This window comes from Cydia splendana, chromosome Z (assembly GCF_910591565.1).
Source record: "Cydia splendana chromosome Z, ilCydSple1.2, whole genome shotgun sequence".
NCBI lineage: Eukaryota > Metazoa > Arthropoda > Insecta > Lepidoptera > Tortricidae > Cydia > Cydia splendana.
Genome location: NC_085987.1, coordinates 13618421 through 13634336, shown reverse-complemented (window position 1 = coordinate 13634336; position 15916 = coordinate 13618421). Strand labels below are relative to the sequence as shown.

Below are 15916 nucleotides of genomic sequence, written 5' to 3'. Positions count from 1 at the left end.
TCTTTTTTAAGTATATTTATTTATTATAACTATCTTTATAACTTTTGTCGTATTTTAACAATTATTTAGTCTGTTGGAATTAAAGACGATTATATTGGATAATTATGCACTCATTAATGTAGTGGTCTAAGATACGTCGTCGTGGTCGAGAAATATCTACCCTGATTTGTTATTTATTTGTGATAAGAAATAAACGATAGATAATATTCACATTGACACATTGCAAATATTGTCTTGCCTAGGTTGCCTAGCCCTTCGGGTGGCAGCACCTCCGGTTGAACGGTAGGACAAATGGCGCGGCCATTTTTTTAAATATGCCTCTACGTGGCAGAGGCCGCGAGAAGGTTCGGTCATAACAAGCCCGTAATTGGCAGAGACCGTCTCGCGGCCTCTGTGCGACGCTGCATTTCGCGCGTAAAATAAAACCGTTAAAACTATGCCTTGCTTGCTCACTCTTACAAGATGCATTCGTCAATAAACAAGGATGGTATTCCCTAACAGTCGAATTCCCGCGTAAAACAAAGTTTGTTAGAAATGACGTGATGTTCCTGTCCCACCTCGCCCATTACGCGCCGACCGTCGTCGAGCCGCGAACATTCAAACGGAATACGCACTGACAAAAAGTGAAATAAACTGTGTGAATCGTGTTAAATGTATTGTTTTGTCATAAAGACTGCTTTTTCTACAATCAATTGTTTTATTTCGTAATTATACGTATTTTTACATGAAAGTAGAAAAAAATTGGTAATATGAGATTAGAACAAGTCTAGCATAATTCACATAAATAGAATAGAATTCATTGGTATACAATCAATTAACCCATTTTATGCTGAATTCAGTGATATATAGTTTGTATATATCATTCATAGATTTTTTTTGGGAAACGGTCATATTTCTAACACGCGCCAAATTCGCGATGATCACCCGTTGAGGCCCCGCCACTTGACGTATATTTTTCCAAAATGGCTGCGCCACTCAACCGGCTTGTTATGTCTGTCCGTCTCGCGGCCACCGCCACTTACCGTAGAGACCTCGAGGAGGACAATGCCACTCGAAGGGATTAAATTGGGTACTGACCAATTTTTTTTTTTTTGTTATTTATCGCATATTATTAGGACTGGGCCTCATTTAGACGGTGCGAGAACTCGCATGCGAGTTTCACACATTGCGTTATTTGATCGGTCGGCTGAATTGATCTAACCTCAATCGGCCGCAATGTAACTAAAATCGTATGCGAGTTTGCGCGCCGTCTAAATGAGCCCTTTTTTGTATTATTTTTGGTCGCTTTTGGGTAACGGAATACTTGGCAACTCACTTGACGGAGTCGTCGGGCAGGGCGAAGGCGTTGCTGTCGACGTCGGTGGCCTCGCCGCCGGACGCGCGCAGTGACGTGGCGGGGAACCGATGGCCCTGGTAAAAGCGCAGCGAACTGCACAAGTGGTGCTGGATCTTCGTGGGGTCCGAGAACGTTAGTCCCGGCAGCTTCGGCAGTCCCCATGCCATTCTATATTTATTGATGAAGTAATTAATTTATTGACCGTATTAGTTTTTGACCGCGACGAGTGGACATACAATATTATTTTATAGCGCGTCAGCAACTCATTGGTGGCGCTTTCAGACTCCTAACTACAACTTTTATTTAACTTACCCTGTTAGTATGTGTTAGTTTGTGACAATGCAATATTATGGTACCAACGGGCTGATCTGATGATGGAAACAGGAGGTGGTCATAGGAACACTGTGATAAAACAACGCACCTTAATTGTGTTTGAGGTTTTTAGAATGGTCTCGATGCGTAATAGTATTCGTTGCCTGCGGTTAGAAAAGTACAGTCAGCGATAAATGCTTGTACCTACCAAAAATGTTTTTTTTTCCAAAAACTTATCACAGGATATGTCTACAATGTATAAGTAGTATATAAGAAGCGCGGGGTGTGAGAATTGTATATGGTAGCAGTACAACGTAAAATGCATTGTGAGACGCCTGTGCCACACCGTGCCTGTGTTATAGGTGTAAGAACACCTACCAACACAAGTTTTAAGTTTTGCCAGGACGAACGATCATCTATAGTCGGCAAGCGATGAAACAAACGGTCGACTTTCAAAGTATGAATCAGTTTCATAGTAAACTGAAATAGATGTCATGATAGAATGAAACACTGACCAAGGCCTTTAGTGCCCAGGGCAGGTCTGGTCAGGTGCCAGTTTCATAGTCGTCATAGTACGCTTTGAATATATTTAAATAAGTGCAAAATTGAGCCCCCTCCAAACAACGTCAACACGAAATAACAAACGTAATTAATTACCTCCCTTGTGTAATTTTAGCGTAGCCGGCAGTGCATATTTAAGAGGCAAGTTCAAATATTTAAAGATGGGAACTTAGCAGCTGCAGCGAAGGCTGGCTCCGGCATGCAGCCATGCTGCCACTACTGGTCAACTTGCCGCCTCCTCTTTTATTCACCAGACCTTGAGCCATAGCTCAAGGTAGTAGGTACAGCTAGTACCTACACGTCTATTTTCCGCGAACGCTAAATATATCCTCAGATTTCGTTCATATTTAATGTGGAATGGTATATAATACATGTTGTGATGATGTTGTGATCTATATTTTAATGTCAGTCTTACTGATCGAAAATAGAACACATGTTTGAAGTGCCATATGTGGGAAATATATATCCCTTAGCCTGGTAAAGAGTTAAATAGCATTTTTCAATATTCAGATCATTAACTAAGTACATTTTAAATACATCGCGAATGTGTTAAACATTATAGGTATCATAAATAAACACTTACTTTATTTTCAAATCGTAGAATATGAATGATTTCAGCACAAGTAAAAACTTATAAATATTTAGAGAAAGCGTGGTATAAAACAATACATCAGAATGAATGACAATCAACAACGTCGCTAGGTAACAGCACCAAAAGCCCGCGTTAGCGTCAATCGCGTTCCGTTACCATCCACCCTAGCGAGAAGCTACGCGTCTGATGGAATATACCTAAACCCTCGCAATAGGGCTAGTATCACTATAAGCCCAAGAAAATTAAAAAAAACTGCGGAAATAATTCGTATAGTTTTGAAAATTGGTATAGTAATACCTTGTGGTGCCCAGATGAACATACTAAACGTCCTTGAGGGTAGGGGGTGTGCTGAGGGTGTGGCGGGGGGGTGTAGGGGTAGGGGGTTTGAAAGTAGGATGGTTTTTTGAAATTATAACTAAGTACATGTGCCGTGTGTAGAGTTCTTATTACTCTTATTAGTTCATGATTAAGACTTAGACGGGTTTGACCGCTCAACCCTCGACAATGTGAAATCCAAACCCTCTTTTATAATTTATTTAGAACCCAAACAGGAACACTCCTAAGTGTACATCAGTGGACCTTATTACAAAAGGCATAAGGTCCACCCATGTCCAGTTAACAGTGCGGGCCGCCACGGTCTAACCTCAAATTTTTTATCATAAAATCAATATCGCAACATTTACATATTTAGTTTTTAGAAGGGTCCCGACTTCGTACTACAGGCTTTTATTAACGTACACGTATGTCGAGTATACTTTGTAGCACAAATGCGTCTGAACTGAATCTAACGTTCGAGTCAAAGAGAATATAATTACATCGTCGGTTCGAGGAATTGGTGCATTTTCCTTTGAACATGCGAATGAGAGTCAACTAATTCGCTATTTCTAATACCTGTTCTTGTACATTGGTAAAATATGATTTTAGGTAAGTACGGTAAAAGTGCCCACTTCTTAGGTCCTATGCTAACCACCGTTAAAATATTCGCCCGTATTTAATTTACATATCATTGACTGTATAAAAATCTATAAAAGAACGAGGCAACTATCAGATGCGGCTTTATAATATGCATAGGCGTATCCATTCTGGTTTAATAACATCAATTACGGTTAAGTGAAGGCTTGATAGGTACCAAGTAATTGAGATCGCAAACGTTCAGAATAATTATGTTTGACATGAAAGGTGAAAGGACAGGAGCGACACGGGTTAGCAGTTACCTGAACGGTTTATATCTACAATAAAACATATAAACCGTATTATTAAACAGACACTAGTAGATTTACCATAGCTGCCGGGCTAGCAGGGCTAGCGTCCCTCTTTTGTTAACAAAGTTAGAAAAAGACGGGTAGTCTATCTCGCCGCGAGATACTGTCGCGCCTATCATGTGCTTGGCCTACTGTCGTGAACAAACGAACAGGGCTGCCAGATCGTAGAAATTGATACGGAATTCGTATAATCGAATTTTATTCGTATCTATTACGGTGTATAGTTGGTCAATCGGTATAATTGAATACGAAAAAAAACACCGATGTCAAACTACTGACAATGCTTCAAAAACAGTTTGCCAATACTGTTATACGATTTAATGTCACCGGCTCTGACCTAGTTCGGGAGACAGAGGCTCGACCTTGGTGAAACTGTCACAAACCTAAAGCTTTCTGTATCTAGCATAATATCGACACTCTGTACTATGTTAGGTTTTAAGTGAATAAGTGAATAAAGATTTATTATTCTCTTTATTCATTTCTCATCTTAAGTTAGGTTATTTATAATATGAATATAAAAGTAAAATATAAAAACACTTACAAAACAATAAAAATTAATATAAACACATTATAAAAAACCTAACCTAGGGTGCCGCCAGCAGCGGGGCAGGGCCCAAGCTTCCGGTGGTCAGGGCCGCAGAGAGAGGAACCGGCGGACTATCCGCGCCGTGTCCAAGATCACCGCCTTCTGCATCTGACCCTTGATCCAACCACCTAGCGAGAGTCTCTCAAGATGTTGGTCGAGACTCTTCGCTATTAGACCGTTCACTGAAACGACTATCGGGACAATGATCGTCGAATCAACATCCCACATGGCGGTTATCTCGTGAGCCAAGTCTAGGTACTTACTGGACTTGTCCTTCTCGGCTTTCACGAGATTCTCATCATGGGGGATGGTGATGTCAACGAGCACGGCCCGACGTTGCGATCGATCTATTATCACGATGTCAGGCTTATTGGCTACAATAGTTCTGTCAGTGATGATAGATCGATCCCAATAGAGCGTGGCACGACCATTCTCGAGAACAGGCGCAGGTAAGTACTTGTAGTACGGTACTTCGCGGTCCACAAGGCCGTATAGAAGAGCAAGTTGCTGGTGAATAATCCTGGCTACGAGATTATGTCTGTGCAAGTACTCGCCGTTAGCAAGATGAGAACAACCAGAAATGATATGCCTGAGTGACTCTCCGGGACGGCGGCATGCCCGACAAATGTCGACCGTACCGTCCTTCAGGATATATTTCCGATAGTTGTTCGTCATCATCACTTCGTCCGCAATTGCACAGGCAAAACCCTCGGTTTCTCCGAAGAGGTCCCCGAATCGTAACCAGTTCACCGACGCGAGCAGGTCCACGTCGGGTCCCGTGAGGGCCTTGTAGAACCGCCCGTGTAGCACCTTACTCTCCCATGCCGCCTTGCGATCCGCAGTACTTAGTACCACAGGTTTGCGCCAGTTCTCGTTTGCCAAGGAGAGCGGCGTTAGGTTCCTGTCTACTGCCACCACATCACGATTCATCCCACACTCGTTGTTAAGGAAATAATTCCTGAGATTGTACACCTCGCGGTTGTGGAGATCCTTGGCATTTAGGAAGCCTCGGCCTCCACACTTCCGTGGGATGTACAATCTCATAACTGACGAGCGTGGGTGTAGCATGCGATGTGTGGTGAGCAGTGATCGGACCCTCCGATCCAGGGCGTCCAGCTCGGTCTGAGTCCACCTTAGTATGCCAAAGGAGTATGTGAGTAGGGGCATTACCCAGGCGTTGAAGGCGCGCACTTTGTTGCCTCCTGACAAAAGACTGTTAAGGACTTTTGTGAGCCGACTGAAAAAGCGCTCCTTCACCGACCGTCTAATACCCTCGTCCTCAATACCCAACGACTGTGACATACCAAGGTATTTATAGGTTTCTGATTACAAATTATTTGTATCTCCTTGGATATCACGGGCCTATAATCCCGGTTTTTTGATAGGCTTGCGTGGGGACACAGATCCAACACGTAGAGGCCCCTCGGAGAGCTTTTATGTCATGTAGAACGCCTGCTGGAACCCGTTCACAGGTGCAACAATAGACACCCATGAACCGGTCTCAGCAGGCATTGGGACTATTGTAGAAAAAGAGAACAGTATACCGGTCTATGGATTGAAGTTTAGGTGGACTATGAGACTGGGTTATTACAAAGACGTACGGACACCTGCCATAACAATGTTTACACAAGTTATCGAGGCAGGTGGTGACTTGCCGCGCACTAGATGGGCCCCTGAAACTGCCGTCGCGAAGACGACCAGGAGCAACATAGGTGTGAGCGGCTCAGGGGTGTCGAGAGGTGTGCGCCGCTTTCTACCCAGTGGCTGTTAACAGCCACTGTGCCAACTCGCGTCTTATGCATCTTTCACTTCCACCCCTGGAGCATATAGCTCTAACGACTCCTCTCTGGACGGCCAATTAAGGCAAGCCAGAGCTGAGAGTCCTGCGGGTCCCCTTGGGGTCCACTCCGACCGACGAAGACACGCCGGAGACGGAGACCCTGACCGACTCTCGGGAGCACTCGGGTCCGTGGGGTCGTTACTTCCCAACAGCTCGCCACAAGCTTATTACAAATTATTATTATGATTATTATTATTATGTCTGTCTGATTACAAATTCTCGGGACCATGGGGTCCCGGACATTTGGAAGGCGTGCGTGGGGCCGAAGCCAACACGTAGAGGCCCCTTGTAATAAGACAATTTACTCTAAATGTAATGTGACACCAACCGACGATTATCCCTGTTTGCACTATAGTAGTGCACCCAAGGACAAGCCCCGGTTAGTGTAGGACTACGAAAAAGGAACAAAAAGAACTGGGCTATAGGGTTGAACTGCTAATGGACTGGTAACTGGGACTATTGAGGAGACTATGGCACCTGCCCTGCTCATATGTTAAAAAATAACACGAAAAAATGGGTCAGGTGGTGACTCGCCAACTCACAATATGGGTCCCCGAAAACGGCCGCCCGCACGGAGCGACAAGGGGACAACATCGCGTGAGCGGCTCTGGGTGAGGAGAGGTGTGCACCGCTTTCTACCCAGTGGCTGTAAGCAGCCACTGTGCCAACTCGCGTCTTAGGCATATTTCACTTCCACCCTGGGAGCATATAGCTCTGACACCCCACTCTAGACGGCCGGTAAAGGCAAGCCAGAGGTGAGAGTCCTGCGGCCCCTGCTCAGTGTTCACTCCAGCCGGCCAATTAAGGCAAGCCGGAGAGAGGGGCCTGACCGACTCTCGGGGGCATGGGACCCAAGGGACGTCACTTCCCATTCAGCTCGCCACAAGCTGCCCTGGGGGCTTATTATTATTATTATTAATGGAACGGCAACTACTTAAATACACGTGAACGTGGGCTATAACCGCGAAAATCCAAGTACGCAAATTGCGGTCATCTGTCTCTGTAACTCTTATTACGCCTTCATTGGAGTAAAATAGAAATATCCCCGCAATTTGGGGGCTTACCGCGAAAACCGAACTTGGTCAGTTTAAAAAAAAAAATATTTAAAATTAATGTTTTTATTTATTTATTATGTACTCGTATAATGCAATCGAATTTTGTATAATTGCGGGCACTGGATCGTATAATCAAGATTTATGTACTTACTGGCAGCCCTGCAAACGAATCAAGGTCTCATCATAAACATAACATGTCAATCTGCACCTAACTTCTGCTGCTGACTGTACCTACATAAATGTAGGTATTTAGATTTAGATATTTTTATTTTATTTTTAGACACATTATACAAGTTGATGTCAAATTGTTCATGCGTGAGTAAGGTTTACTCGGGTAATTCCGAATGTCGAAAACTGTCGGATAATTCCGAAAAGAGACTTTTATTATGATGGAATTAAGGGTGCTTTTCATCTGAATTTCGGAATTATCCGACATTCGGTATTACCCGAATACACCTTACCTACCGTCATCAACCAAACTTGCACTGCTAGAAATGAGATTGAACAAGAAACGTAGTGACGCTCTTTACGTTCACGTGATCAAAGCATTATTGGTACTTACAGACTTTTTGGCAGTCACAGAACCTTTGGCACAATCAATGCGTAACATATATAAGCTTTTGGCAAAAATTTCATTTTTGGTACAAGCTTTTGTCGCTGACTGTACTTTTTTACGACATTTAATACTCGTACTCATAGAGACAATTCTAAAAACCCCTAATACAATTAGGTTGCGTTGTTTCATCACAGAGTTCCTATGGCCACCTCCTGTCTCCATCATCAGATCAGTTCGACAGTACCATATTATTGTATTGTCATCAGAACTACATACAGCTGCCAATTTTCATGACGTTACGATCCTTGGAAGATGGTTAAATTAGTTACCTTCGATTCCATTACATAGTTACATACAGGTCGAGAGTTCCTATGGCCACCTCCTGTCTCCATTATCAGATCAGTTCGACAGTACCATATTATTGTATTGTCATCCATCAGAACTACATACAGCTGCCAATTTTCATGACGCTACGATCCTTGGAAGATGGTTAAATTAGTTACCTTAGATTCCATTACATAGTTAGTTACATACAGGTCGACCTAATAAAAGCTTGTTAAAATAAGTTTTTGGCAAAAAAATTATTTTTGGTACAAGCTTTTATCGCTGACTGTACTTTTCTTACGACAGACAACTAATACTCATCGAGACAATTCTAAAAACCCCTAACACAATTAGGTTGCGTTGTTTCATCACAGAGTTCCTATGGCCACCTCCTGTCTCCATCATCAGATCAGTTCGACAGTACCATATTATTGTATTGGCATCAGAACTACATACAGCTGCCAATTTTCATGACGCTACGATCCTTGGAAGATGGTAAAATTAGTTACCTTAGATTCCATTACATAGTTACATACAGGTCGACCTAATAAAAGCTTGTTAAAATAAAACCTACAAAAGGCCTAATATGGCCCGCTCTTTATCATTTGTCATCAATGTGTAATCAATATGTAAGTGCAAAAGTGACGCATGACATGACAAGTGTTAAATACGCGACTATATGACATGACAAATGATAACCGTTTGCACAATCGTCGCCTAAGTAGATAGGTAGGTATGGGGTAAATTTGTAAATAATTGGCCTTATGTCAGTTGACATCTTAAATATTTAAATTACAGTTCAGTCTCAGAATCTCTTCGCAATGTATCTACGGAGCAACATAATGAGTGCTACCCGTGTTGGGCACGGCCTGCGCCGGCTCTCGTCGAAGGCCCTGGTCTACTCTGAAGAGGTGATCCATGCCAAGACTGCCGGCAGCCCAATCGTAGCCCTGGAGTCCACCATCATTACTCACGGCATGCCCTACCCACAAAATCTGGAAACAGCGGTGGCCGTAGAAACTATTATAAGAGAAAAGGTAAAATTTATTAATAACCGATTTCCATTATTCCATATTAAGTCAGAGCGTGGACAGAATATTGTTTGCTTTAGGAATAAAGTAAACAATATTCTGTCCAAGTGCTGACTTCTGCTCAAAGAGTAGTATAATATATAGGACACTTCTGCTTCGATTGAAAGCCTGACCAGAAATATACTAATATATGATCACGCGCCATATTGCGGAATTTTATTGTAAGTAAATTTTTCATACTAAACTGAACTGTCACCTTATACATGAGAATAACAGCGTCCTCTTGACAATGATCATATATTACTGGTCAGGCTTTACCAAAGAGTAATACCTACATATTAGTATGATATTAGTATGGCTTTACCCACTATGATCTGAGCTTGACAGAAGGAATTAAAGTAGACAGTGACATAATTAGAGCTATTGCTATCACTGAAATGAAAGACACTAGAACTCATAAATAATTTTTGCGATTTTAGGGCATGATAAATACATAAACCCTATGAATACCACACTAGAGTCTGTGCGGAAAGAGAAGAATCGTGGGGCCCAATACATTCCACGATTCTTCTCTCTACGAACAGACTCTACCAGGGCGGTTCTAGAGATACAATAAATACATAAATAGGTTTTCCAAAAAGAAGATTTGTTCTGTAGGTAACTTTAACAATTTCACAATTCAGCTTCACGAAAATGCATTACTAATATATATCCATAAATTACAGGGGGCTGTGCCAGCCACCGTGGCCATTCTGAAAGGTCAGCTGACCGTCGGCCTGTCTCGGGAGCAGCTGGAATATCTGGCCCGCGCGAAGGGCGTGGTGAAGGCCTCGCGCCGGGACCTGGCGCCCGTGGCGGCGGCGGGCCTCGACGGCGCCACCACCGTCGCCGGCACCCTCGTCGCGGCAGACCTGGCCGATATACCTGTATTTGTAACCGGTGGCATTGGTAAGGCTTCTTCAGCTTATTATCATTATCACTCCATTTCTTGGAATAGAGAGGATCGCAGATATATGAGCAAGGGACAGATGGAAGACTGTAAAAGAGCGAGACGGGCGGGTATCCGAAAAGGATTTAAAGAAGCATTCAGAATTATTAGGTATTATCTAATTTTGCACTCTCCTACGGCCATTGGGAAGTTTAATTAAATTTTAGTATGAAGATACTTTGATGCCCGAGGAAGGACATAGGATTAGGACATAGGAAGGTTTTAATCAATCATCATCGACCATCGCCCACCTACAATTTCAACACCTCGCCCGCTTAGCAACTTCTGCTGCTGACTGTACATAGGTACATATACACAACCATAATAAAGTATAAGCTCTCAACTATATTTTCAGACACGTTTAGACGTTTTCACAAATGTCATTCGTAGGCATACATTGGAATTCCTGTGGCGGTAGCATGATCGCATTTTTATCACTTGTCATATTATCATGAAGCACTTGTTTGAAAGTGACAGGTATGATGACAAATTATAAAAAACCGCCCATCTTAGCCCTACTGAATATATTCCCGATAAATTGTAACTGGATATCGACGAAATTGGGTACGCGTGAATTGATCTGACGTTAACGTAGCAGATTCAATTATCCGCGCAGTGGACGCGCGGCGCGGCGCGAGCGACAAATGGACGATGTAATTAACAAATTCTTTGCCACGGCACATGAATTCACACCTGCCGAAGGCACTTTTGGGTTGAATATCACACCTAATTTTAAATCATACTTACCTTCATAGCATTATGGCGGGCATTAACCCTTAGGTCCGTAGCGGCAACTTACTTGCCATCTACTTAAAACAAAATTGAATGACTAGAAAGGAACGTCAAATGGTTTAATGGTTAAAAGCACTCGCCATCGCACTCTAAAAGCAGAATATCATCGTTTCTACCTTTTACAGAATCATAGAGGTAGATGCAACCAAAATAACTATAGATTATTTTCATATACTTAACCATATTCGATTCAGCACACCGATGTTTCCTCACTATGTACTCACTCTGTTGATAAAAACTGTGGCGATTGTAAAGGCTTTCAAAATAAAATATTTTACAGTAGGTACATATACATATGGTCGTAGGTACTTTACCGCCATAATGCGTATTAGCTTTATACGTGCATATGTCGAAAATTTAAAGGTAACTGTAAAATGTAGTACAATACACGTGCGAAAATGTAATTCGCAACTCGTGTTGATTTAAGAGCGCTATTACATTTCGGCGTTGAGCGAGTTTAGGTATTTTACGCGCTGCGGCAGGCCGTGCGAGCTCAGTATGCCGATCCCTTCTACCACACTCGCACTACAATGATGGATTAAACATTCTTGATCCTTCGCGAAGCATATTGAAATCAACCATAACAACACTAACTGTACTTAACTTTTAAAGTTATAAAACTGTTATTTGGTAAGTACGAAAATACTAAATGCAGTGCAAATGTACATAGGGGCTGTTCATAAATTACGTCATCTATTTTTGACGATTTTTGACCCCCCCCCCCACCCCTCACATCATCCAAAAATCAAGCTTCGGATGAATCTGTTTCCTCCTACGTCATGTTACCATCATCCGATGTCCAGACCCCCCCCCCCCCCCCCCACTCCTCCCATTTGAAACGACGTAATTTATGAATAGCCCCATACTCGTACTTATGAAGGTATATTACTCGAAAGAAATTATAGGTACCTACTCGCTTATTTACATGTTTCGTCATTGCATTTGGTACCTATAGGTTGTAAAGTTTGTATCAACGAGGGTTTAAAAACGAACTGGTACTGAGGATCTGATGATGATTAAGGTGGTCACGGATACCAATCAACCATGTAGTAACATGATTAGGCTCGTTTGATTCGTCTCAACAAGATCTTTGACACTGAAGATACACAGGGTCTGATGATGGAGCTGGAAGGTGGCCACGGGTACCAGTCTATCATGTAACTAAACAACTTCGTGTTTGGGCTCGTTTGATTCGTCTCAACAAGATCTTTGGCACAAGATAATACTCAGGGTCTGATGATGGAGCCGGAAGGTGGTCACCGGTACCAATCAACCATGCAACTAAACCACTTCGTGTTTAGGCTCGTTTGATTCGTCTCAACAAGATCTTTGACACAAGATAGTACTCAGGGTCTGATGATGGAGCCGGAAGGTGGTCACCGGTACCAATCAACCATGCAACTAAACCACTTCTTGTTTAGGCACGTTTTATTCATCTCAACAAGATCTTTGACACAAGGTAGTACTCAGGGTCTGATGATGGAGCGCGAAGGTGGCGACGGGTACCTGTCTATCATCATCAGCTCCAACATCAGACCCTGAGTAGTATCTTGTGTCAAACATCTTATTGCGACGAATCAAACGAGCCCAAACACGAAGTGGTTCAGTTACATGGTAGACTGGTACCCGTGGCCACAGTCCAGCTCCATCATCAGACCCTGAGTACTAACTTGTGTCAAAGATCTTGTTGCGACGAATCGAACGAAGCCAAACACGAAGTGGTGTAGTTGCATGATTGATTGGTACCGGTGACCACCTTCCGGATCCATCATCATACCCTCAGTACTACCTTGTGTCAAAGATCTTGTTGCGACAAATCAAACGAGCCCAAACACGAAGTGGTTCAGTTACATGGTAGACTGGTACCCGTGGCCACAGTCCAGCTCCATCATCAGACCCTGAGTACTAACTTGTGCCAAAGATCTTGTTGCGACGAATCGAACGAAGCCAAACACGAAGTGGTTTAGTTGCATGGTTGATTGGTACCGGTCACCACCTTCCGGATCCATCATCAGACCCTCAGTACTACCTTGTGTCAAAGATCTTGTTGCGACAAATCAAACGAGCCCAAACACGAAGTGGTTCAGTTACATGGTAGACTGGTACCCGTGGCCACCTTCCAGCTCCATCATCAGATCCTGAGTACTATCTTGTGTCCAAGGTCTTGTTGAGACGAATCAAACGAGCCTAAACACGAAGTGGTTTAGTTGCATGGTTGATTGGTACCGGTGACCACCTTCCGGCTCCAACATCAGACCCTGAGTACTATCTTGTGTCAAAGATCTTATAGAAACGAATAAAACGAGCCTAAACACGAAGTGGTTTAGTGGCATGGTTGATTGGTACCGGTGACCACCTGCCGGCTCCATCATCAGACCCTGAGTACTATCTTGTGTCAAAGATCTTGTTGAGACGAATCAAACGAGCCTAAACACGAAGTGGTTTAGTTGCATGGTTGATTGGTACCGGTGACCACCTTCCGGCTCCATCATCAGACCCTGAGTATTATCTTGTGCCAAAGATCTTGTTGAGACGAATCAAACGAGCCCAAACACGAAGTGGTTTAGTTGCATGGTTGATTGGTACCGGTGACCACCTTCCGGCTCCATCATCAGACCCTGAGTACTATCTTAAGTCAAAGATCTTGTTGAGACGAATAAAACGAGCCTAAACACGAAGTGGTTTAGTTGCATTGTTGATTGGTACTGGTGACCACCTTCCGGCTCCATCATCAGACCCTGAGTACTATCTTAAGTCAAAGATCTTGTTGAGCCGAATCAAACGAGCCCAAACACGAAGTGGTTTAGTTGCATGGTTGATTGGTACCGGTGACCACCTTCCGGCTCCATCATCAGACCCTGAGTACTATCTTGAGTCAAATAAATACATATAGAATGTCAGGTCGTTTCAAATTTTTTTAATCCTGTCCGGTAGTTTATTAAACTGTACCATTATAAATTATAATACTATAAAAACAGTGCTAGGATCAAAGTCTCTCGTTGCGGTTTACACGCACACAGTATAGCGTTTTACACGGCGCCCGCCGCACACAATGATAAAAAACCTCGTCGTCGCCGTTGAAAATGTGCGGAGCCGACCGACACACGTCCTGCCTCTACAAGCTCTGCCGCGGCACTGAGCTGGCGCAGCGCGCGTCATCGGTAATATAGAGTAGTTTTCAAAAAATTGCCAAAAAATTATAGTAGAATTTCATAAACACTAATGTATACCAACAGTATAAGCAAACGTTGCAGATTGCTTGAGTATGAAAATGACTTCGATATTAAGTAGATTTTCGTAGGAATTGACACTTGTTTCGGAGAGAAAATCGAGTTCGTTTTACTTTGATTTTCTCTTTCTCAAAGGTATGTAGGAAAAATATAGTTTGATATGCCTAAAGTACAGGGTATTAGTAACACAAAATAGCCAGGTTTAGCAGAGTAAAATTCTCAACATTTCCAAATAAGAGCTCGCCATTCAGTGCTTCACGGGGTTTTTCGGAAACGACCATCAGAAAAAAATCATTACTAATTTAATAAGTCCTTTTTCTAATATTTACAACGATATTTATAAAGATAAGAAGACGCTTTTACTGGAACAAGTACTCATTGTTTCTAATAATGAGCGCAAAGTCCTGAATTTCGTCGACTAGTATCATCAATTTTGCATTATTTCGACTTTTCTTGTAAGAGCGCTCTTAAAATACTCCCTTTGGTCGTGTTACATCTTACACAGATCAACCTAGCCCCAAACTAAGCAAAGCTTTTACTATGGGTGCTAGGCGACGATATACATACTTATATAGATAAATACATACTTATATACATAGAGAACACCCATGACTCAGGAACAAATATTAGTGTTCATCACACAAATAAATGCCCTTACTGGGATTCGAACCCAGGACCATCGGCTTCGCAGGCAGGGTCACTACCCACTAGGCCAGACCCGGTCGTCTAAGTTTTAAGGTATTTATTTATCTATTGGGCCAATAACTAGTTGCCTGAAATAAATATTTTCATTCCATTTCATTTCAATTCTCATCGCATAGTGATGGAAAGTCATAAATGATTAAAAAGAGATAGCTAATTTTGTTCATAAATAAATACTACGAAATAAAGTTGGTAAAGCTTTTGGCAAACTGCATCAAAGGATTAAAAAGACGTCGAATCTGAAAAAGCGTTTAATTTCTGAAAATCTGTCAAAGTATAGTTTTGTACGGTCAAAGAGTATAATAAATATAATAATATATAATGTAAACCTATATATATGTTTACATCCGTCTCAAGACTAATGAACAGATGTACGGTATTTGTTTTGTTCGTACACGATTGATATTTCAACCGGTTTCGTTACTATTTCGGAAAAAAAATTGTGATACGTTGGCGATGGTACCTACTTCAAAAGATACGTTATAATTTTATCCCGAGCTTTTAAATTTCAAAATAAGAGTAACATATGTTGGGTTATTACCGGGTTGATGATGAAAACTAATACTTGTACCAATATTTTAACTTTATTCATTTGTTACAAACATAATAACAACCAATTTACAATAAAATATTCAAGACGTCTTCACTCTAACTTGTTCGTACTCGAACTGGCCACTTGTCACTGCTATACCCACTTTTTATAACAATTCAACATGGCGGGAACCAGTCAATTGATACTCTTTTATAAA

General features: G+C 42.2%; 3 protein-coding genes across 3 annotated transcripts in view; 1 reads left to right on the top strand and 2 right to left on the bottom strand.

Annotated features, from left to right (window-relative positions):
• LOC134804455 (EF-hand domain-containing protein 1-like) overlaps positions 1 to 2900 on the bottom strand; it is a 68753-nt gene extending 65853 nt beyond the window's left edge. The window contains exons 1-2 of the mRNA XM_063777496.1: positions 2793 to 2900; positions 1316 to 1504 (exon numbers count right to left, since the gene is read on the bottom strand). Of these exons, the coding sequence (XP_063633566.1) occupies positions 1316 to 1503 (188 nt within the window). The 5' untranslated portion in view covers position 1504; positions 2793 to 2900. The remainder of the gene's footprint in view (positions 1 to 1315; positions 1505 to 2792) is intronic.
• Positions 1 to 5569, bottom strand: part of LOC134804475 (uncharacterized) — a 60785-nt gene extending 55216 nt beyond the window's left edge. The window contains exon 1 of the mRNA XM_063777523.1: positions 4643 to 5569. Coding sequence (XP_063633593.1) covers positions 4692 to 5327 — 636 coding nt within the window. The 5' untranslated portion in view covers positions 5328 to 5569 and the 3' untranslated portion in view covers positions 4643 to 4691. The remainder of the gene's footprint in view (positions 1 to 4642) is intronic.
• Positions 1 to 15916, top strand: part of LOC134804458 (uncharacterized) — a 182915-nt gene that overhangs the window by 22073 nt on the left and 144926 nt on the right. The window contains exons 2-3 of the mRNA XM_063777505.1: positions 9223 to 9461; positions 10181 to 10403. Of these exons, the coding sequence (XP_063633575.1) occupies positions 9246 to 9461; positions 10181 to 10403 (439 nt within the window). The 5' untranslated portion in view covers positions 9223 to 9245. The remainder of the gene's footprint in view (positions 1 to 9222; positions 9462 to 10180; positions 10404 to 15916) is intronic.